Source organism: Lipotes vexillifer, unplaced genomic scaffold (assembly GCF_000442215.2).
Source record: "Lipotes vexillifer unplaced genomic scaffold, Lipotes_vexillifer_v1.1 scaffold591, whole genome shotgun sequence".
NCBI classification, from domain to species: Eukaryota; Metazoa; Chordata; class Mammalia; order Artiodactyla; family Lipotidae; genus Lipotes; species Lipotes vexillifer.
In genome coordinates this window covers 3049946-3073207 of record NW_006791954.1, presented here as the reverse complement: position 1 = coordinate 3073207, position 23262 = coordinate 3049946, and the positions used below count along the sequence as shown (strand labels likewise).

General features: G+C 37.8%; 1 protein-coding gene across 1 annotated transcript in view; it reads left to right on the top strand.

The window, feature by feature from the left end:
- The window catches only part of NPEPPS (aminopeptidase puromycin sensitive), a 101219-nt gene that overhangs the window by 76514 nt on the left and 1443 nt on the right, over positions 1–23262 (top strand). The window contains 13 exon segments of the mRNA XM_007465136.1: positions 110–214; positions 641–701; positions 2569–2678; positions 5026–5089; positions 7918–8057; positions 9878–10012; positions 11257–11476; positions 15496–15638; positions 17008–17064; positions 19901–20008; positions 20495–20650; positions 20924–20971; positions 23218–23260. Coding sequence (XP_007465198.1) covers positions 110–214; positions 641–701; positions 2569–2678; positions 5026–5089; positions 7918–8057; positions 9878–10012; positions 11257–11476; positions 15496–15638; positions 17008–17064; positions 19901–20008; positions 20495–20650; positions 20924–20971; positions 23218–23260 — 1390 coding nt within the window.

Sequence of the window (23262 nt, the reverse complement as noted above, 5' to 3'; positions counted from 1 at the left end):
GAAAGAGTATCTTATGATTTAGAAGGGTTTTCCTAGAAAGCTTTTTATGTAATTCAGTATTACAGGCTGTCTGCTTCCTGTCATAACCTTGAATCACACTGTCTGCTAGGTCAGTGTGGGCCATCCTTCTGAAGTTGATGAGATATTTGACGCTATATCATATAGCAAAGGTGCATCTGTCATCCGAATGCTACATGACTACATTGGGGATAAGGTAAAAAAGCAATTAAAAAAATCTTCCATTCTTTATGGTGAAGCCATAGAGTTTTGCATGAAAAAAAAAAAGTTTGATTTTATTTAGGTTAAGTTCCTAAGTAATTTTTCTAGAATTTATAAGGATAGTACTCTGGCTTGTCTTTATTTTTTTTTATGCTGATTATTTTGGTCTCTGAGATGAATGATGTTGCAAATATGTTTTGGGGGTTGGTGGAAGTCTGGTATAAAACTTAAAAGCAAAAGTAGAAGGCAAAGAGTATGCATTTTTAAACAGAAGGTAGTAGACATTAGGGGGATACATGTGTTTTAGTAAATCTAACAGTCAAGTAATTTGAGTAAATTAGTTTTTGAGTACTATATACTCAAAATATACTATAATTCTGAGTTCTGACTCTCCTGGATTTTAAAAATTGTGTTTTCTCAGGACTTTAAGAAAGGAATGAACATGTATTTAACCAAGTTTCAACAAAAGAATGCTGCCACAGGTAATCTTTAATAGCTTGAGATAGAAATGGAGAGAAAGTGTTGGCATACTATCTAGAGTGTGACATTTTATTTTTTCTAAATACTTAATTTTCCATGTGCTGGATAGGAAATAGAGTCGACTTATTTGAAGATGTGTTACATCATGGATCAACAACATGAATCAGGACCTATTATCCTTTTGGTCATCCTCCAGTAGTCTGCTTTCCACAGCTCAATGTTTTGCCACTTTAAAGAGTCTGAAAAGTTCTGTTTACTTTACCAGAGCTTGTTCTTTTTGATGATTTGTGGGTTTTGTTGCCCTTCGTTGACCATTGGCCATTAAAATAGCTGCAAATTAACCATTTGTAGGAGTGAAGTTGTGGAACTACAGATTTTCAATGAAGTAAATTCTTAAGATTTTATGATGGTCTATTAGATATTAGAGTCAAAAGGAAGAATTAAGGTGTAATAGTTGATTGACTATGAAGCTGAGTTCCTTAGTGAACAAAAATAGTTTAAAATACAAGATCTGTGTAATGTCATTAGTATAGGTCTGGGGTGGGGCCCGAGAGTCTGCATTTCTAACAGACTCCCAGGTGAAGCCAGTGCTACTAGTTCATGGACCGTACTTTAGCTTACCAAAGTGTAACTGGTACAGGGTGTACCATGTAACTTTTTTGGTTTGTTTTTGTTACTTATGAAAGACAGTTGGCAGTTCAAATACATTCCCGTTAATCATCCATGGTTTTTATCCTCTTGTAGCAGTTGTAGTACTCTCTGTATACTGTCTCTGCCCCGCCCTTAATTTATGCCTTCTTGATCTCTCCCCCTGGAATTCACTACTAATTTACTACTTGCCTTCTCCCACTCTCTTCACTTTCATCTCTCACTCTGAGGCTAGCTAGGGTTATCTTTCTAAAGTGAATATCTAATTACATCACCCTACTGATTAAAAACACTTGAGATGCCACATTCCTTTCACGATAAAGTCTATACTTCTTTGTAAGCCATACAGTCTTGAACAGTTCAACCCCTGCCTACTTTTTTAGCCTCATGGCCTGTTGCTCCCACACATGCGCCTCTGTCTTCAGCTTATTGAACGTATTGCTGTACTGACATTTTCTGTCATTTCTTATACTTTCCTCTTTTTTTTTTTTTGGCCGTGCTGCACGGCTTATGGGATCTTAGTTCCCTGACCAGGGATTGAACCCGGGCCCACGGCAGTGAAAGCTCAGAGGCCTAACCACTGGACCGCCAGTGAATTCCTTTTTATTTTCCTCTTTGTACCTTTACTCTGTCTACCTGGAATGCCCTTTTCTCCCCTGTCTAATGAACAACTCCTCTTCAAGGTGCAGACCAAAAGTTTACCTCTTGTGAAGCCTTTATGCTTTGGATTCTTCTCTCTCTGTTCTTGCCCCTGTTATAGTATATGTACCACATTGTATTGTTGTGTTGCTTATTCTACCACCAGAGTTGTGTGACCATATGGGTCAAAAACAGCATCAGCATTGAGTATTTTTTAACTTCTGTTAATTGAATGGGTATAATAGTTTTAAGTTTGTGAATGATTGTTTAGTAGTGACCTTGAATATGTTTCCATTTGTTTGTTTCTGTTTCTTCTTGTTTGAACTCACCTGTTTGTCTTTTGTTTATAACTTGTAATTTTTTAATAAATTGGAACAATTAAGAACATCTTAGAATATAAGACCATAGAGTTCACTTAATGGGAAGGCAAGGGGAACGTTAATTTGGCCCACTGTTCCTGAACCTGAAAGAACCACAAAATTGGTCAGTGTTGCAGTGTCAAGAGTTATATAAAATTTCTGGTTTGTTTAGGAAAATAAAAATGGAAACATTTTAGATTTTCATTGTTTGTATATCTTCTAGAGGATCTCTGGGAAAGTTTAGAGAATGCCAGTGGTAAACCTATAGCTGCTGTGATGAATACCTGGACCAAACAAATGGGATTCCCTCTCATTTATGTGGAAGCGGAACAGGTAAACTTATAAAAAGTCCTTCAATTTTTCTGATATTGTATTAAATGAAATTCAGTCAGTGTTATCAAATTTGCTTTTCTGTCCTTTAAGTATTCTAGGTAAGATTTAAGCCAGCCCTTATACTCTTTTCTCAATGATTTATTATGTCTGTACCAAACAATTTGCCCCATGTCTTTAAAATTATACATGCTTATGGTAGAAAACAAAATATTGTCTGCCCTTACTGTCCCCAAGGAAAACCCTGTAACCTGGTGGATATAGTTCTAAAATCACCAAATGAGGTTTATTCTGAGAATGCAAGGTTGGTTTAATATTAAAAAACAGTCAATGTATTGACTCATAGTCACTACATTAACAGAATCAAATTAGAAAAACCACATAATGACCTCACCTGTTGCATAAAAAGGATTTGGTAAAATTCAACACCCGTTTATAATATCATTCTTTAAAATTAGGGTTTTGTTTTGTTTTGTTTTTCGCGGTACGCGGGCCTCTCACCGCCGCAGCCTCTCCCGTTGCGGAGCACAGGCTCCGGATGCACAGGCTCAGCGGCCATGGCTCACGGGCCCAGCCGCTCTGCGGCATGTGGGATCCTCCCAGACCGGGGCATGAACCCGCGTCCCCTGCATCGGCAGGCGGACTCCCAACCACTGTGCCACCAGGGAAGCCCTAAAATTAGTTTTTAATGTTGGATGGCATTGTGATTTTGATTAGAATTGCATTCATATTAGTTGAACTGTTATCTGAATTCAGACAGGTGTAGTTCAAAATGAGTTGTCCTCCAACAGTACTGAGAATTACACATCAACCTATAATGCATACCAGGAAGTTTGTCTTAACTTAGTTTAATTGTATGAAACTATGAAATCATTCTCTTAAATTTCTTTGCCATGGTTTTATAAGCTGCATAGGGAATTAATTCCATTCTTTTTTAGGGAGAAGGATTCATGGCTCTTTTTTAGGTATGTGTTTGTTCTTGTGGTTCTGCATTGTCCTTGAAGCTAATATTTTACAAAGGCTCAATGTGGCAATAAAGTATATACATTGGAGAACCTCTCAGTTAGATTGGCTGCAAGCATTTGAAAAGGCAATTTAGGGAACACAATTAATCATATTTGGTGAGAAAGGATATCTAAAACTTTAGTGAGCTATCATTGTGACCATTCTGTTTCTTTCTAGTTTATCAGAAGAGAGGACACTTAATACCCCACTTCCTCCCAATGTTATTGAGACTAAGCGAACTTTTCCATCAAGCTACTTTCAAGATCTTACTTTTTCTCTGCATTTTTTTTGTCTCCAAGCACAGCCAAACTAATCCTCCATTTTACATGACAATAAAAAGCCTGTCTGTGACTCAGTTCTTTTACAAATAGGAGAACTCTGCAACATTGTATCTTGATTATGATCTGTATCTCACTTTATATTCCCTAAATTTAAATATTTTTGCTTTATTTCTGAATCAATTTAAAAGTCACCTAATAACTTTTTCAAGGAAATCTATGTGATACATAATTAATCAGTGATGTAGTATCCATATTTAAGTTCATTAGTAGTTTCTTTATGGCATCAAAGTGGCCATTGCTTCCTCACTCAAATTTTTTAGTTTTTCATTTCTGTCTCTTGCAGTCAGTTTATCCCTTTATAAAGGTCATTGACCCAATTTAGTGTTTGATTTAAGTGATCTTAAAATTGTTGTATCTTGCATTATTTAAAATGTCTAGGGCATAGTAACAAATGATAACTAAATAAAAGACTGCATATTGTTGAAGTATTTTTAAAAAAATATGTACTTGCCTTTGTTGCTTCTGGCTTTTTAATTTTTTGCAGTATCTCTCCCCGACTTTTTTTTGTGTTTCATTGCAAAGCTCATCCTTTGAAACAAGGTGTGTGCTGCTTTCATGTTTGTCAGTTGTTCTAAAAATGACTTTGGATTCTGAATTCAGAATTTGAATTCTGAATATTGAGTCCCCATGCTAATTTAATGTTGCCACTTTTGGGAAGTAGAAAAGGCTGAAGACATAACCTTCCTCCATAAAGGTTAACTGTGTATCCTTTTTGAAAACTTTAACACTTTGAAGTTCTTATCTGGATACATATCTCTTCTCATGAGCAATATTTCATAGCACCTGGCCTTTAATTTTTAGAGTATTGTTATTTTGAGGCCTTAATGAGAAACAGTGACTTTTCTACCGTTCTGTAGTATCATGCTCTTTATCACCATTGCATTTTGTATATTCAGGAGCCATTTGGCTATATGGTTTCACCTCTGCTTTGTCACAGAGATGTTGTCCCCTCCAAAAAAAAGTGTTGTTGCTACTACAGCCTTTGTTTTGTTTTGCTTCTTTAGATAGAAGATGACAGACTACTGAGGTTGTCCCAAAGGAAGTTCTGTGCCAGTGGACCATATGTTGGTAAGCAAATGGCTATGAGTGGGAGCTGATCAGTGAGTTTGGATACCATACCATAGTGTTCCAACTAATAAGAAATAATTATCTATTTAAAAATATTTTTAATAGAATTAAACAGAAACAAGGTAATGGTAATAGAAAAAAACGAAATCTAGGAAATCAAAACAGGAGATTCATGGGGTATTTGTAGTATTGTCATATTCTTAGATTTTTGAAAGTCCATGTCTCTGTGTGTTATTGGGGGCTGTAATGAATGAAGAAGTATAGGAACACTCAAGAAGTGATGTCTCTAACCTTAATCCCTAAAAGAAGACTTGGTATGCATTTGTGTACTAAGTCTTATGCACTCGTGTGCTAAGTACATTTGGTATATTTGTGTACCAAGTGTATACATTGTGGCTAATTTTTTTTTTTTTAATTCTTGGGCGTAGTAAGTAACTAAGCAAATAAATAAAGCCCAATGATTATTTAGATTTATTATGTACCAGTCATTGTGCTAAGCACTATAACTGACCCTTATTTTATACTCTCAGCAACCCTATTAGGTAGGTCATATTATTTCTGTTTACAAATAGGGAAGCTGAGGCATAGCTAACTAAGTTAAATTGTGCAAGATAACCTATATAATAAGTCAAAGAGTAGGAATTCAAACAAAATAGTTGGATTATATAAGTTTATAATTCTTAAGTTTATACCCTTAACTATCATTCAACTCTGCTTTTTCAAATATTTCTACATGACATTAGACTTTTTTGTTGTTGTTTAATTATTTTCGGCTGTGTTGGGTCTTCGTTGCTGCACATGGGCTTTCTCTAGTTGTTTATCTTTTTTTTTTTTTTTTTTGGCAGTACGGGGGCCCCTCACTGCTGTGGCCTCTCCCGTCCCGGAGCACAGGCTCCGGACGCGCAGGCCCAGAGGCCATGGCTCACGGGCCCAGCCGCTCCGCGGCATGTGGGATCTTCCCGGACCGGGGCACGAACCCGTGTCCCCTGCATCGGCAGGCGGACTCTCAACCACTGCGCCACCAGGGAGGCCCCAGGCTTTCTCTAGTTGTGGCAAGTGGGGGCTACTGTTTGTTGCGGTGCGTGGACTTCTCACTGCAGTGGCTTCTCTTGTTGCAGAGCACGGGCTCTAGGCGCATGGTCTTCAGTAGATGTGGCACTTGGGCTCAGTAGTTGTGGCTTGCGGGCTGTAGAGTGCAGGCTCAGTAGTTGTGGCGCACAGGCTTAGTTGCTCCACGGCGTGTGGGATCTTCTGAACCAGGGCTCGAACCAGTGTCCCCTGCATTGTCAGGTGGATTCTTAACCACTGCATCACCAGGGAAGCCCAACAATAGACTCCTTTACCCAGGGAATGAAAGATGAATTGAAAAATCAAGAAGTAAACTGTTTTTCTGCACCTTTCTCACTTCCTTTAAAATAGTAGTTCCCAACAGGGGGAAGGGTATATCAGAATCACCAATGCCTTTTCATGTTCCACCCACCAAATGATGATGCACTCTACTAGGTTTAAGAGGTACAGCCTTCAACCCTTAATCTTAGCATTGAGAGTTACTCTTAATAAATATGTCTGGGGCTTCCCTGGTGGTGCAGTGGTTGAGAGTCCGCCTGCCGATGCAGGGGGCACAGGTTCGTGCCCCGGTCCGGGAAGATCCCACATGCCATGGAGTGGCTGGGCTCGTGAGCCATGGCCGCTGAGCCTGTGCGTCTGGAGCCTGTGCTCCGCAACGAGAGAGGCCACAACAGTGAGAGGCCCGCGAACCGCATAAAAGAAAAAAAAAAAAAAAAAGTCTGACAAGAGAGGTGACATGTTTATTATCTAAATAAATAGTGTCACAGTTGCTGTTTTCTGCACATATCTTCAATCTGCATTGTAGGACTGACAGGTTTTGCAGGTCTTTCCAATACTCTGTGACCACTATAGGCATTATTAAAACCTTAATTATCCCAGTGTCAGGAGGGAATTTTCATTTGTGGTGTAGCCTGATAGCATAAAGCTATATAATTTATTAAGATAGTTTCATTAATGTACTGGGCAATGACTCTCTTTTGTTTGGCATCTTAATGCAAAATCTGTTTTGCTGTATAATACCTAAGAGAGTGTATGTATTTGCCTTATAAAAGCTTTGGCTTTTAGATGTGACTCCTCAGTGTTCGAATCCAGCAGCTCCCAAGGTGTATCCTGTCTGTCGCAGAAATAGAATCAGCCCTTCAGTTTCTCAGCAGTGTATATACCTGTTAAGAATTGCACCTTAGATTTTGTTGTTGTTGTTGTTGTTGTACGCGAGCCTCTCACTGCTGTGGCCTCTCCTGTTGTGGAGCACAGGCTCCGGACGCAGCTCACAGGCCCAGCCGCTCCGCGGTATGTGGGATCTTCCCAGACCGGGGCACGAACCCGTGTCCCCTGCATCAGCAGGCGAACTCTCAACCACTGCGCCACCAGGGTAGCCCTGCACCTTAGAATTTGTTTTTAAGTGCTATGTGAGAGCTTTAACCCACTCAAAATGTCTCTTATTAGTAAAATCATTATCTCTTTTGCTCTGAAAAGGGAAAACAACAATTAAATTAAAATTGTTGTATTTGTGATTCTACAAGTAAACACAGTGTTCCCTTTTTTATAGGCTATTGTGATTTCATTAGTAAATTCTCTCTTCCTTATTATTATTCAGGTTACCTGGAAGAGTTCATGTACCATTAAAAATGAGCTATTGGCTTAACAATTGGATTCAAACCCATGCATGGGACACCACTCCTCTCTTTCTACTTTACCTTCTATTTCTCCCAGTGAGAAATTATTTTTCAAGTTTCCTCTTTGTTCTTCTCTTGCTTAAGGAGAAGACTGTCCCCAGTGGATGGTTCCTATCACAATCTCTACTAGTGAAGATTCCAGCCATGCCAAAATGAAGATTCTCATGGACAAGCCAGAGATGAATGTAGTTTTAAAAGATGTCAAACCAGACCAGTGGGTGAAGGTGAGTCCAGAAATGACATGGCCATTTTTATGTTACCTAAATTGATTTATTTCTTTCATTTCCTTTATTCATTTTATGGCTGGCTCTAAATTCTACTGCTTCATTTTGGACTAGGACTTGAAAAGAAAAAAACATTTCTGAACTTTCTTGTGTGAAATTTAGGGCCAACTTTCAAATAGTATTGTCTAGATATTTTGCCTTTATGTCAGGTAGGGGAGTGGTCAATAAGCAGTTACAAAGGGATAGGATTAAACAGGAAAAAACTAGTAGTCTATGTATAAAGTCACATTAACCAAAACATTTGTAGTCTTGCAACTTCAAACTGCCCTGTCATTGTAATGACATGTTAACTTCAATGATGTGTTGTCATTGTGCATGTACAACTATAATCAAGTGAGATCAGACATATAATAATCAGTTTGTGTCACTGAAATGTGAAATTCCTTTTAGCTGGTGTTTTAAAGCCATTTCACAACAATAAGAATCAGTAAATATTATTTTTCATTATTCTGTACTCTGCCTTTCATAATGAAAGTATCTGTTATAAACTTTTCTCCCAATTATAGGTTCCTAATAGGAATTATACATTGTCTCAGGCTTTTGTGCTTGCAGAACTATTTCTCCCTCTGTTTTAATTTTTTAAATATATTTTTATAATATACCCAGTGGAATACTATATTGCCATTAGAAATTACAATATGTAGCAATATGAAATTTTTCTTATAAGAAAAGACACTATGATTGTAATTAGGTAAATAAAGGTGTTATTCCTATAGTAAAAGATAAAGGGAATCAATAAAATAATTACTGTATTAGAAATGTGAAGTGACTTAAATATATATAAATAGTAAAATATTTATATCTTTTTTAAAAAATTAATTTATTTTATTTTTGGCTGTGTTGGGTCTTCGTTGCTGTGCGTGGGCTTTCTTTAGTTGCAGCGAGTGAGGGCTACTCTTCGTTGCAGTGTGTGGGCTTCTCATTGCAGTGGCTTCCCTTGTTGCAGAGCAGGGGCTCTAGGCGCACGGGCTTTAGTAGTTGTGGCACGCGGGCTCAGTAGCTGTGGCTCACAGGCTCTAGAGCTGTGGCGCACAGGCTTAGTTGCTCTGAGGCATGTGGGATCTTCCCGGACCAGGACTCGAACTTGTGTCCCCTGCATTGGCAGGCGGATTCTTAACCACTGCACCACCAGGGAAGCCCAAAATATTTATATCTTATACTGTCATTTTATCATTAAAATATTTTGCATATAAATATTATCAAAAATATTTTTGACTGTTGGTAAATAGCCTATAGAAAATAATGATAGTCAGTGATTACCTCACTCCAAAAATCATATGAAATTGCCTTTTAACTCCATGTAATTCTTTAAAATCTAGGACCTGACAGTTGTTATTCTGTTGAGACTCTGGGCTCATTAGATCAGTATTTGTAAAGGTTTAGTCTTCCTCAGAGATTTTATTGTCCAAGTATTTTTATTTTGTAGTAAATGTTTTCTGTAAACTGAAAACCATTCACTGAAATTAGAAATAGAAACTTAGCCACATTATATCTTCCTTTTCAGCCATGTTCTTTTCACTGTCACTCACTTTGCCTCCCACTATGCCAAGTTTCTGTTTTCTTCTGCCTCTGTATTCATCTTTGACAACCGATTACTATCTTTATATGTTGTTTCATTTTAATACTTGTCTGTTAGCATAAATGATCTTTGTTGTTTTTCATCCAGATATACTAAAACTAGAACTTCTTTCATACCTACAAAAAATTGATTTAAAAAATAAGTGCAGCTCTTTAATAATACCTGTTGTATATCTTTTCAGTTAAACCTGGGAACAGTTGGGTTTTATCGGACCCAATACAGCTCAGCCATGCTGGAAAGTTTATTACCAGGCATTCGTGACCTTTCTCTGCCCCCTGTGGATCGACTTGGATTACAGAATGACCTCTTCTCCTTGGTGAGCCTCCAGTAGTATGATGGATTTTGTTGATTAAAGAATTTTGTTTTTCCTGGAGTGTCTGACTGAAACATAACTAGAAGAATATATTTCTTCCTGAAGGTTGAGTGCCTTTAGTACCAAAGCAAATGACTATTAATTAACATGACAAGATTGAACCTATATAATTTACCGGAAACAAATCTCACTTTATTACTCCTAAGCCAGCTTTTTGCAACTATACTTAAACTGTCATTTGTAAGGCAAAAATTCTTTTCAACACACATAGATATGAACCTTGAAGAAATTTCTCTACTTATGTAGTTTTTTAAAAATAATTCAGAGTGATTTATATTTTTCTAAAATAGTGGTTGTACTTTGCAGGGAAAGTCTAGTAGAATTTTTTAACATTCCATTACTGTTCAGATTATAATATCCCATTTGTTTTAGAATTATATTTAGTTTTGTTCCAGAAAAAATTTTAAGGAGCAGTTAGTAGTATTATCTTTATGACCCCAAAACATAGGTTAGATAATTTCTAGATGTCTCTGTGATAAAATTGTCAGATTCCTCCTAGTGTTCCTTTAATTGGACTTGAAATTTTCATTCCCCTCTGCAGTAACTGGTTTTGGATTCCTCCTTTGTATAAACACAGATTAGCATTGATGCACAAAACCTCACATCTGCTGATTTCATTGCTGAGAGAGACCTGTCCCAGGAGAGTGGTGTGTTTGTGCAGTTGGCTGCTGTAACAGAAGTTCTTTTTCCTAACTCTGTTAGTCAGTTCTGAAAGGACTGAATTTGTAGTGCCTTCCAGTTTGCCTTCTTTTAGAAATGAGTAAAGGACAGGCTGACGTTGACATAGTTTGCAGGTCTAGTTTTGAAAGCGCCTCTGTCAAAAACCAAAGCCCCAACTGTTGTTGCAACTTTTCTGAAAGTATGAAAATTTTCAAAATAAAAAACAATGCCAAGACCCCAGAAACTGAATAGAAATAGGACGTTAACTGTTTTCTTTCTTTTTCTAAATTGGTGGAATTCTAGCAATTTTTTAAAGTGGCTCTTCTATAAATAGCAAAAAAGTAAGGCATGGTGTCATAATGCAGTTTTTATTTTATAAAATTCTGTAGTAGTCTGAGCTTATATAGTCTAGTCTCTTCCTTAAGGGATGACTAACTAGCAGAAGATAATGCCAAAAATACATGCTTGTGTTTTTTGTTTTGCTTTTGTTTGAAGACTAGATTAATTTATGTTTTTTCCTATCCCAGGCTCGAGCTGGAATCATTAGCACTGTAGAGGTTCTAAAAGTCATGGAGGCTTTTGTGAATGAGCCCAATTATACTGTATGGAGCGACCTGAGCTGTAACCTGGGGATTCTCTCAACTCTCTTGTCCCACACAGACTTCTATGAGGAAATCCAGGAGTTTGTGAAAGATGTCTTTTCACCTATAGGGGAGAGACTGGGCTGGGACCCCAAGCCTGGAGAAGGTAATGGATGTACTGAATGGGGAAAGAATTGATCAGAAATTGGTCCTTTTTTTACTCAGCTGTGGTTAACAATAATAATAGCATCATCTTTGTGTCTGCTGGATGTTACTGTGTATTCAGCTAACTAGAAAGTAAGACTTAGGACTTTTAAGCCTCCTGGTGAAATTACGTGGGTAACCAACATAAAAACAGTGGTGGCTATGTGTATTTGTTGCTAAATATGATATATGCACAGAGCAAATGGTGGAAATAAAAGTCTTTCACAAAGTTCCAAAGGCCCATTTTTAGTAAAGAAAAGCTAAAGGGAATTTTGGATTATTTTATTTATTATTACCATAAATACCAGGCACCTTATGTACAACTTGAAAAGGTGTTGAGAGACACGGGGGCCAGTTTTCTGAATTAAAGGAGTTATTTGCTTTCTACATGTATTCTCTCCTCTTTATTTCTGTAATCCTGTATTTACTGTTTTGCTGTCATTTAAATGTTGGGAATAGTGATTACAGGGCTTTAAATATAATTATTTTCTACCATATGCTAATAACTGAAGGTGGTATTTCCTCCTACCCTTCTTATTCTGGCAGTCTTTTACAATAAGAACAATAGTAACAATTATCTAGAGCTCTATGTCTTTCTTTTATTGATTCAACAAATATTTATGTACCCAGTAAATGCCAGGTACCATACTAGGAGCTGGTGGTATAACAGTGAACAAAAAATCACCCTGTGTGGCTTACATTCTAGTGGAAGACACAGCAAACAGTTCAATAGATAATATTTTAGGTGGCAGCAAGTATCATGAAGAAAAATAAAGTTAGGTAAGGTAGATCAGGCGTAAAAGGAGTAGTAAGCCACTATTTTATGGAGAGTGGACAGGAAAATGCAGGAAAACTAGTGAGGTGATATTTGAGCGTAAGCAGAGACCTGTAGGAGAGAACTGTGAGGATATCTAGTGGGAAAATGGTCCAAACAGGAAACAGCAAGTACAAAAGACCTGAGGCAGAGGCATGCTTAGATGTTCAAGGAATAACAAGGAGGCTGGTAAAGTCAGGACAGAGAAACTGAGGGAGAGAGGAGGGTGGAAGCATATCAGCTCCTATAGAACCCGCGGGACTTGCACATTTAGTGGTATGAGAAACTCATTTGAGAGTTTAAAGCAGAGGAACATGACTTATTTACTCAGCTGTGTGAAGAACAGACTGTAGCAGGGGAGGCAAAAGAGGAAGCAGGGAGACAAGTTAGAAAGCTATTTCAATAATCCAGTTAGGTGTTGCTTGCAGGTAGCACTTGTAGTTAGTAAATTCTGGGTATGTTTTGAAGGTAGAACTGAAAATACTTGGTGGTGGCCTGTGTGGTGGAGAGAAAGAGGGGAGTCATCAAATTTTAGCCTGAAGAACTGAAAGAGTGAAGTTACCATGTACAGGGACGGGGAAGACTGCTGTAGAAGCAGATTTGGGTACAAAAGGGAATCAGCAGTTTGGTTTTGGGCATCTTAAATTTGAGGTCCTTTTAGACATCCAAGTGGGGAGTCCCATGCCTAGAGGCCCAGGCTGAATAGATACATTTAATGCATAGATGGTATTTACAGCCATAAGATTGGATGAGGGCACGGCCAGTCCAAGATTTAGAGATTGGGTAGAAGAGGAGGAATCAGCAAGGGAGATTGACTGGACAATAAGGTAGGAGAGACAGGAGAGAGAGGAGTGTCCCAGAAGCCTTAAAGAAGCAGTAGAGAGGGAGAAGTGATCATCTATGATAAATGCTGCTCTAAGTCGGGCAGAATGATGAAGAACTGATGATTGCATTGGCCAAGTTCTGTGGCATGGTGATGAACAACACCAGAAAGGGAAGAGAGGAAAAGGAGACAGCACTTTTAGACAACTTTTTAAAGGAGTTTTGCTAAAAAGAGGATCAGATAAAAGGGGATAGTCTGGAGAGAGATGTGAGGTCAAGGGGGCTTTTTTTTTTTTTTTTAAGTGGGAGACTTTATGTTTTTGTGCTGATGAAAATGATGCAGTAATAGAAAAATTCATGATGTGAAAGAGAGGTAATTGCTGGAGTGATGGCTGAATAATCAAGAGGAGTCAGGATCCATTGCACAAGTGGAGGAGTTGGCTTTAGGTAGGAATACAGCAGATCCATAAGAACAAGACAGGAAGTCTATGGACACAGATGCAGGTAAATTGGTGGATGTTGCACTTTTCTTTCATGATGATAATATGTGAAACTTTGGGGGCTAAAAAATACCTTTCTGAAATAGGGAGAATGTCATTAGCTTCCCACCTTTACAGATGGAAGAGTCAAACTTAGCAAAATAATAAAAATATTGCCTGTATCAACACAGCAAATCAGCACCAGAATTATAAATTGGTTCTTATAAGAACCTTCACTAGCGTCATGTTATCTATTGATTTCTTATGGTTTTCTTAAACGTATTTTTTATGGAGTTACTATTTAAATATGGCAAAATGTGCATGTTCAATTCAGTGACTTGACAAATGCATACAACATTTCCATCACCACAGGAGGTTGCCCTCAGGCAGGACTTCCCAGTCCCTGCCACTCTACCCACCCCACCAACCCTCACATCCCCTGCAGGCAAACACTATTCTGACTTCTTTCACCCTAGATTAATATGGTCTCTTCTAGAACTTTATATAAATGGAATCATATTATATAGTGTATTCTTTTATCTGGCTTGTCTCACTCAGTATAATGTTCTAGAGATATATCCTTTTTATTGCTGAGTGCTATTTCATTGTATGAATATACCACAATTTATTTGTCCATTGTGCTGTTGCAGTCCATCAGTTTGTATGCTAGGTTAACTTTTTTTTTTTTGAGGTATAATCAATATACCACAAAATACACTCTTTTAAATATACAATTCAGTCTTTTATCACAGTGTTGTACAACCACCAGCACTATCTAATTCCAGAACAATTTCTTTACCCTCAAAAGAAACTCCATACCCATTGGCAGTCACTGTGTATTCCCTGGCAACTCAGTCCCAGGCAGCCACTAATCTGCTGTCTCATGGATTTGTCTGTTCTGGCATTTCATATAAATGGAATCATACCCTGTGTGGCCTTTTATATTTGGCTTCTTTCATTTAGTATGTTTTCAAGGTTCATCCATGTTGCAGCATGTATCAGTACTTCATTTCCTTTTATAGTCAAATAATATTCCATTGTATTATATGGATATACCACATTTTCTTTGTTCATTTATCAGTTTCTGTATGTTTGGATTGTTTCTACTTTTTGACTGTTATGAATACTGTTATGAACATATGTATACAAGTTTTTGTATAGACAAATACTTTCATTTCTCTTGGATATACTGAAGAGTGGAATTGCTGGGTCATATGGTAACTCTGTGTTTAACCTTTTGAGGAATTGCTGGACTGTTTTACAAAGTGGCCACACCATTTTACATTCCTACCAGCAATGTATGAGGTTTCTAATTTCTCCCCATCCTTGTCAACACTTGTTATTGTCTCTTTTATTCTAGCCATCCTAATTGGCGTGAAGTGGTATCTTGTGGTTTTGATTTGCATTTCCCTAATGGCCAGTGATAGCTTATTGGCCATCTGCATATCTTTGGAGTAATCTATCAGATTCTGATTTTAAAAATCTAAGATTTCAATGTACCCAGCATACTAGTTCTATATGTGACCTTTCACTAAATCTTGGGTCAAAATTGCATGATCTAAGTCTGTTCCTTTCACATATAATTCTTATTAGTGTAATTACCTAGATGGAGTGAACATTTAGTAAATCAAGTTGGCATTGTAACTATAGACAGAGGCATCATATTTGCTTGTCTAGTGTGTTAAGCACTTCATTTCATTCTTATTTGATAAATTTAAATCAAGTGTTCTCTCGAGTACTAAGGTAATTGACTTTGTTTGTTCAAGACTGTAGACACGGCATAACACAATTATAAGATATCCAGGTGGCATATTTGTAAAAATAAGCTTTTTAAGTAGTTCTATATCTCTTTTACTTCTCAATCAGGTCATCTCGATGCACTCCTGAGGGGCTTGGTTCTGGGCAAACTAGGGAAGGCAGGACATAAGGCAACGTTAGAAGAAGCCCGTCGTCGGTTTAAGGACCATGTGGAAGGGAAACAGATTCTCTCTGCTGATTTGAGGAGTCCGGTAGGTTTTCATAATAAAGTACCTTGATTTCTAGGTGACTTCATCATTCTGTGTAGTGTGGAATGTATTTAATGGTAACCAAAAATGACCTAAGTATTGACTCACAAATCATGTCTGATTCTTTTCTTTATTTTTTTTCCTTTATTTATTTATTTCTTATTTTTTTTTTTACTTTTTGGCTGTGTTGAGTCTTAGTTGCGGCATACGGGGTCTTCACTGAGGCACACAGTCTCTTCATTGCAGCACTCAGGCTTCTCTCTAGTTGTGGCATGTGGGTTTTCTCTCTCTAGTTGTGGCACGGGGGCTCCAGAGCACGTGGGCTCTGTAGTTTGCAGCAGACTGGCTCCTTTGTTGAGGCACGCGAACTCAGTAGTTGTGGCACACAGGCATCTAACCTGCGCCTCCTGCATTGTAAGGCGGATTCTTTACCACTGGACCACCAGGGAAGGTCCCCTGATTCTTTTATTGTTTTAAAATATTTTATTACAATTTTTTTTTTTTTTGGCTTTACATGGGCTTTCTCTAGCTGTGGCGAGCTGGGATTACTCTTTGTTATGGTGCGCGGGCTTCTCATTGTGGTGGCTTCTCTCATTGTGGAGCATGGGCTCTAGGCGCACAGGCTTAGTAGTTGTGGTGCGTGGGCTCAGTAGTTGTGACTCGTGGGCTCTAGAGCACAGGCTCAGCAGTTGTGGTGCACAGGCTTAGTTGCTCCGCGGCATGTGGGATCTTCCCAGACCAGGGATCGAACCCGTGTCCCCTCCATTGGCAGGCAGATTCTTTTTATTTTATTTTATTTTATTTTTTTTGCGGTATGTGGGCCTCTCACTGTTGTGGCCTCTCCCGTTGCGGAGCACAGGCTCTGGACGTGCAGGCTCAGTGGCCATGGCTCACGGGTCTAGCCGCTCCGCGGCATGTGGGATCTTCCCGGACCGGGGCACGAACCCGTGTCCCCTGCATCGGCAGGCGGACTCTCAACCACTGCGCCACCAGGGAAGCCCGGCAGGCAGATTCTTAACCACGGTGCCACCAGGGAAGTCCCTCCTGATTCTTTCAATATACACCACTTATGAGGTCTGTAGGCAGCTTCTCATTGATGTCAAGCTTCTCAGTCTGCACTAGGGTACTGAAAGGTGATTGACTATCCATGCACATTCTCCTGAAAGACTGGTGTGTTCTGCTGTTACTTACTACCTGCCATCTACCTTTCTGGTTGTTCATGTGGGCTCTTAGATCCTTGCCACAATTTGTATTAATATGTAATATCCACACAATTTTTTTTGACTTGCTTTCTGTCTTTTCTTAACGTTAGAATATTTGGAACAAGATATATTTAATCAGATGCCTTCTTTTTTGTTCCTGTATTCTGTAGGTCTATCTGACTGTTTTGAAGCATGGTGATGGCACTACCTTAGACATTATGCTGAAGGTAAGTAAATTTAGAAAGGGCTCCCATTTTCTGCTTTTTAAGTTGAATTTGACATAGAGAGTATGAGCTTGAGTGGTTAAAAAAAAGTCCTGGCAAAAGAAATACATGCTGATATGCATACTGTAGACATGCAAATATTAGGAAACTGTGAGGGAAATATATAATATCTGTTTATCTGTACTACCAATACAAGTGCCAAAAGTCATCTAATTTTTTCACTTTTTTTTTTTACTCACGAATTTATGCATCTTAAATCTTAATACCGAAATGTTAATTTTGATTAAAAAGTCAAGTTCTTAAAACTTTTCCCATCAATGCAAATTTACTTGGGGTTCTGCCCATTTTATACAAAAGGTTTGTTTCTGTGCTTAGAAAAGGGATAGATGATTAGGTGTCTCAAGGGTTTGGTCTATGCCAGTGCCTCTTATGAATGGACAGGAAATTAATTCACTTGCTTTCATAGCCTCTGTAGTTTCCCACGGTGGTTGGCATATAATTAAACTCCGACTTAGAAAAATATAGGTAAAACTTTCCATGTCCTTGTAATGGCAGTGATCTGTTTGAAAGTCCTAATGCTGTGGAGCAAGTGCTATCTCCAGTCCTTGTCCATGCAGTTATTAGTCTAAGAAATAACTTGACAATCTGGTTGCATTAGAGGTGGAGAGAGCTGATTCTACTTATTACCATTAAATGAAATGTGCAAAATGTGCCTAAATACCCGAATCATCTGTTAGACCCATTCATTAAATGATCTGCACTTAGGGAGACCAACAGGATAGGAATGGGGTGTGCTTTAATACTTCTACCCTTAATCAGAACACTTTTCTTATCCCAAGTGGATCAGAATTGCAAATCTAATTTCTAGTATTTTAGTTCTAAACAAATCCTATGTAAATGATTAGAATGTTTTAAAAAATATATATTATAAACTTTATTTAAGAAACTACATCTCAAACTGTATTGCTTTAACTGCCTATCTTGTATAGGGATTTCCTTTCTAATAACATAAAAAAATATACTCCGGGTTTACCTTTCAACTAAATGACATTAAGGTCCCTTCTCATTCTTAATATTCTGTGAAGCTATGCACTATAAATCATGTATCTCTTTGCATATGAAATGAAGTACTTGGTATTTTTTGTGTATTCCATAAAGGTGTGGGAAAAATAGGGGTTCCGAAATTTTCATGAGAGGTACTGTGACATTTTCATGTCATGGCATATTTTTAAGAATTTATACTAGTATGTTTATTTAATAAATGTTTGCATCTAACACAAGGGAGCTCACAGTGATTCAGCTTTACTATGGAAAGAGCTCTAATGAAGGCAGAATCAGGGTTCTTCAAGAAACCAGTCAGGGGTGGTTGCAGAGGGATGGATTGGGAGTTTGAGATTAGCAAATGCAAACTATTATGTATGTATAACTGAATCATTTGCTGTACATCAGAAACTAGCACAACAAAGGAAATCAACTATACTTCAATAAAATAAATTTTAAAAAAAAAAGAAAGAAACCAGTTGATGAGAGATGAGGAAGACTTTTCTGTTGGTAATTTAGGAATAATGAAGCAGGATAAATAACTTTAATTCAAAGTGTATTTGAAATGTGGTGTTATGATGCCATCTAGTGGACTCCTGTAACAGGTTCTCCAGGGGGTGGGGTGGGGAATGCTTCCTAAAAGCCAGAGTTCAGACCTTGAGTATTAGAGCTGAAAAGGACCTTAGAAATCATCTGTCCACCCCACTCATTTTACAGATGGGGAAACTGAGACCCGGAGAGGTTAAGGACTTAGTCAAGATCACACAGCTAGTTAGAGGCAAAACTGGGACTAGAACCCAGGTCTTCTGACCTCCTATCTATTTTACTACACTGCTGCTCAAAAGAGTCCAAAGGAAAGGAAGAGGAAACTGGGAGCTGTGATGGGGTCTCCAGACACTGGTCAGTGTTAAATCTTCAGAGGGGAAAAAAGGTCAAGAGAGTCTATAAATTAAGTTGTCCTAGAGAAGTATCTCATATACATTTGTAGTTCTAATTTTAAAAAATATATAATAATGTTTTGTTTCTAATTATGAAAAAAGATTTTGGTATACTCACTATGGAAGATTTAGAGACTAGAAAAGTATAAAGAAGAAAACAGAACTTACCTGTAATTTTTAAAATGTCACAAATATAGCATGTATAATATGATCTTATTCCTGATTTGGTTTTTCTTTATGCTTTTCTGTTTTCTTAATATTCTTCATTCAGCATGTGCTGCTTTTGCAGTTAAAAAATGTGATGATCCCACTGATCAGAGACCATTATTATTGTTAATATTTTGATGTGTTTTCAAGGTTTTTTTCCCCTTCACATTAACTTTTTAAAAATTTAGAATCATTTTGCTTTGTCTCTCTTCTTTCATTTAATATATCAAGAGCATGTTTATGTCATCAAACATTCTTAAAATATTACTTTCAATAATGCATCTTATATTTTTCACTATTGTAAATAGTGAAAAATATTATAAATTGAAGTGGTATTAGTAATTATTATTTTGCTCATCTAACATAGAACATTAGTCAGACATCAATGAGTAAAGAATTTGGTCATGACAGGTTGACCCCTTAGATCTTGATGTTGAACTGCTTAGTACTGATGACAAGCTATTCATACAGTGAGCACTTAGACCTAGTGTCTTACTATAGGGGCACACGACAAATTTAGTGCCCAAACATCTTGAAAAATATTCTTTTGTTAATTTCATATCCTGCAGTCTTAGCCAGTGAGAATGTAGAGCAAAAGTTTCATCTTAATGGGGGAGAAGTTAATTATCTCTATCTGTATTTTTTCACTATAGCTTCACAAACAAGCAGATATGCAGGAAGAGAAAAACCGGATTGAAAGAGTCCTTGGGGCTACTCTTTCACCTGAATTGATTCAAAAAGTCCTCACGTTTGCACTTTCAGTAAGTTACAATGAAAACTGCTTTTAGAGGGAATTGTTACCCACTGATCTGTAGCAAGTGTCCTTGATTCAGTATTCTCTGCCTTAATCCTAGACTAAAGGCTCCCTCATTCTTGGAGGACTGGAATAAGCTTTTGTTACTCATCACTGTATCTCCCTCTAGTGGTGAGAATCAGAATAGTTGGGAGAGGAAATAAACTGGAAAGCTGAAACATCCCTGTGCCTACCTTCTGTCTCTCTCTTTCTTTACCCTAGAGCAAGTATCTATTGAGCAGCCTGTTTGCACCCATCCCAGTGCTTCATTCTCAATTTGTCTGATCTTTAGGTTAAACATTCTCCTCTTTGTTAGAAGCTTCTGGTGCAAATTATTCCTAAAACAATAAGTGTCTTCAGTGGGATTACTTGGGTACCTCAACAGCACTTGCCCTTTCTGGCAGCAGACAGTGTTCTGGATATGGTAGACTTTTAGTTCTCTTCCTTTTTTTAGGAAGAGGTACGTCCACAGGACACTGTATCAGTAATTGGTGGAGTGGCTGGAGGCAGTAAGCATGGAAGGAAGGCTGCTTGGAAATTCATAAAAGACAACTGGGAAGAACTTTATAATCGATACCAGGGAGGATTCTTAATATCTAGACTAATAAAGGTAGGTGAAAATTTTTGAGTAGCTTGCTTATCATGGATATTATTGAGAAACATCCATGATTCACTAGACCCATAGATTATGGCCTTTGGTTTTTAAGAGTTTCCTTAAGTAGTTATTAGCTTTACTAAAGAGTTTCTCCATAACCCATCCTGTACCCTCTAGAATAAACTGAAGTTGGGAAAGAATAGAATGATTTGTTTTTATGGTAAATGGAAGTTTGTTGCTAAACTCTTAGTTGTTCTTACTATTTATAAACCATTTTTTTTTTTCCAGCTATCAGTTGAGGGATTTGCAGTTGATAAAATGGCTGGAGAAGTTAAGGTAAGGAAAGGACTGTTTACTTCTCACTTTTCAATCCAGTAAGTAAAAACACTAAACAAATTGTAATGATAGAGTGTTGGGGTAATGTTGTACTTTAGGGTCTCCGTGTTCTTGCTTGGAGAAAGACAGGTTAGGTTGTATCTTTAATGCTTGAAGAATTTAGAGTTGGAGTCATCTTTGGGGAATTGAAGTGTGGTTGAAAGAATGTGGAACTTGACATCAGTCGACCTGGGTATAAATAATCTGTGCTCTGCCCCGTTAGCTGTGTAACTTCAAGCAAGTTTTTTAACCTCTGTGAGCCTGGCTCCTCATCCATAAAATGAGGTGTTAAGATTGTTATTTAGATTAAGTAACATAGGGGGCCTGGAACATAGTAGGTCCTTGATATTAGTTCTTTTTCCTTTTCTAAAACCTTCATAGGTCTTTTGTAGGCACAGTGAGACAAGATGACTATGTAGGAACTCTCCTCTTAGCTCTTAGAAAGACTGATAATCAGTTTAGTGGCAGAGTTCAGCGTTTGGAGGACAAATCTACACTGATTAGGAAAATCTTAACTTTAAGCCTTTCATTGCATTTAATTGCAAAGTACTTTTTAAGTGTCACTTCCACCTTCATTCTTGAAAGCAAGGGGGTTATCAGGTGTGACTTTGGAAATTCTGAGAGCTATAATGTTTGATTCACTTTATGATCCATTATTAGAAATAAGATTCATTTAGTTTACATTGTGTATTGTATTGTGTTAATAATTACTTTATTGTAAAGGTAATAAATACTCTGAAGGAGAAATATGTATAATTAATTTGAGGGGAGGGCACTGGTTAAGCTAAGCCTGGTAAAGTAGGTAGGCCAGACCGAGGAGGGCCTTGTAGGCCATATTAAAATTTTCCTAAGAATGGGAAGCCCTTGAATGGCTTACAAACCAGATCAAGTCACTCCTTTGTTTATATGATAAAAATTTCAGTCTGGCCGCAGTGTGGAGAATGCATAATTTGGAAAGGAGCAGAGAAGATGTTGGGAAGCTAACTCTCCAAGCAAAAATGATTTAGTAGCTTGGAGAAGATGGAGTAAGAAATAAATTCAGGGGCTTGATTTTGTTAACCTTTAATTCAACCAGTATTTACTGAGTGGCTTCTCTGTGTTGTGAACGTATCTGGGGAGGAAGAAGGAAGAGTCATGGATAATTCCCAGGTTTCTGGTATGTAAATAGTGGTGCTGTTTCTCGAAGTGAAATGAGAGGAAGTCTTGTATCTTACTCAGGCCCTAAGAGCCCAACTGTGATAGGAGCCTTGGCGCAGGAGCCATTGTCATCCATGTAAATAAAGTTATTAATTTCTAAAAGGTCTAGACTTAGTCTGTTGAGTTAGTCATCCTCTCTTATACACCTGTGATGACTAGCTCAAAGGAAAGACCTGTCATTTGTGCTGGTTGGGATTGTCTATGGAACCAGGTGTACTTATTAGAAAGTGGTTTATTCAGCATTTGATCAATAAGCACTGTGATAACCACAAGAAACTCTGAAGTAGTCTTACTGTATGAAAAATGTGAGTCTGTAAAATTTTAAATTATTAGGATATAGAAGCAATTTAAGCTTCTTAATTTTATCAACCCTTACAAATTAATCTTTATTCGAAGCAACCAAAATGTGTTGAGTCCTTAACTACTCTGTGCCAGGTATTACGCTGTTTATATGGGTTGTCTCTTTAATGTTCTGGAGTAAATATTTTCTCATAGATGAGAAAACATACTTAGAGCAGTTAATTTACTCAGTCACAGGATAGTACATGATGGAGCCTAGATCAAGTCCCAAGTCTGATTCCAAAACCTAGACTTCAAGTAGGTTTTTTAACCCCTGTGAGCCAGTTTCATCTGTAAAATGAAGTGATAAGATTGTCATTTAGATGAAGTAACTAACACAGGGGGCCTGGAACAGAGTAGGTCCTTGATATCAGTTCTTTTTTACTTCTTTTGCTGGTTGGACAATGAACTTAAAAGAAAGGCCGTAGGTTCTGTCTCTTTACTGTTAACTTTTGATTAGGTTGTAAGCATATAATATATTTGGAGGAGAATTCCTGTAGGCAGGTACAAGGAGCTGCTTGTTTTCTTTTAGCCTGGAGGTGGCAGTGGTAAATTTTCATGAGTGAAGCTTATGAACCCTTTATAGACAGTGGGTATTTTTTCATAGCCTGTGATATTAGCTTCTTACTATGGCTGGTAATGATCCTACATTCTGGGTTGTTTTATACCAGGCTTTCTTCGAGAGTCACCCAGCTCCTTCAGCTGAGCGTACCATC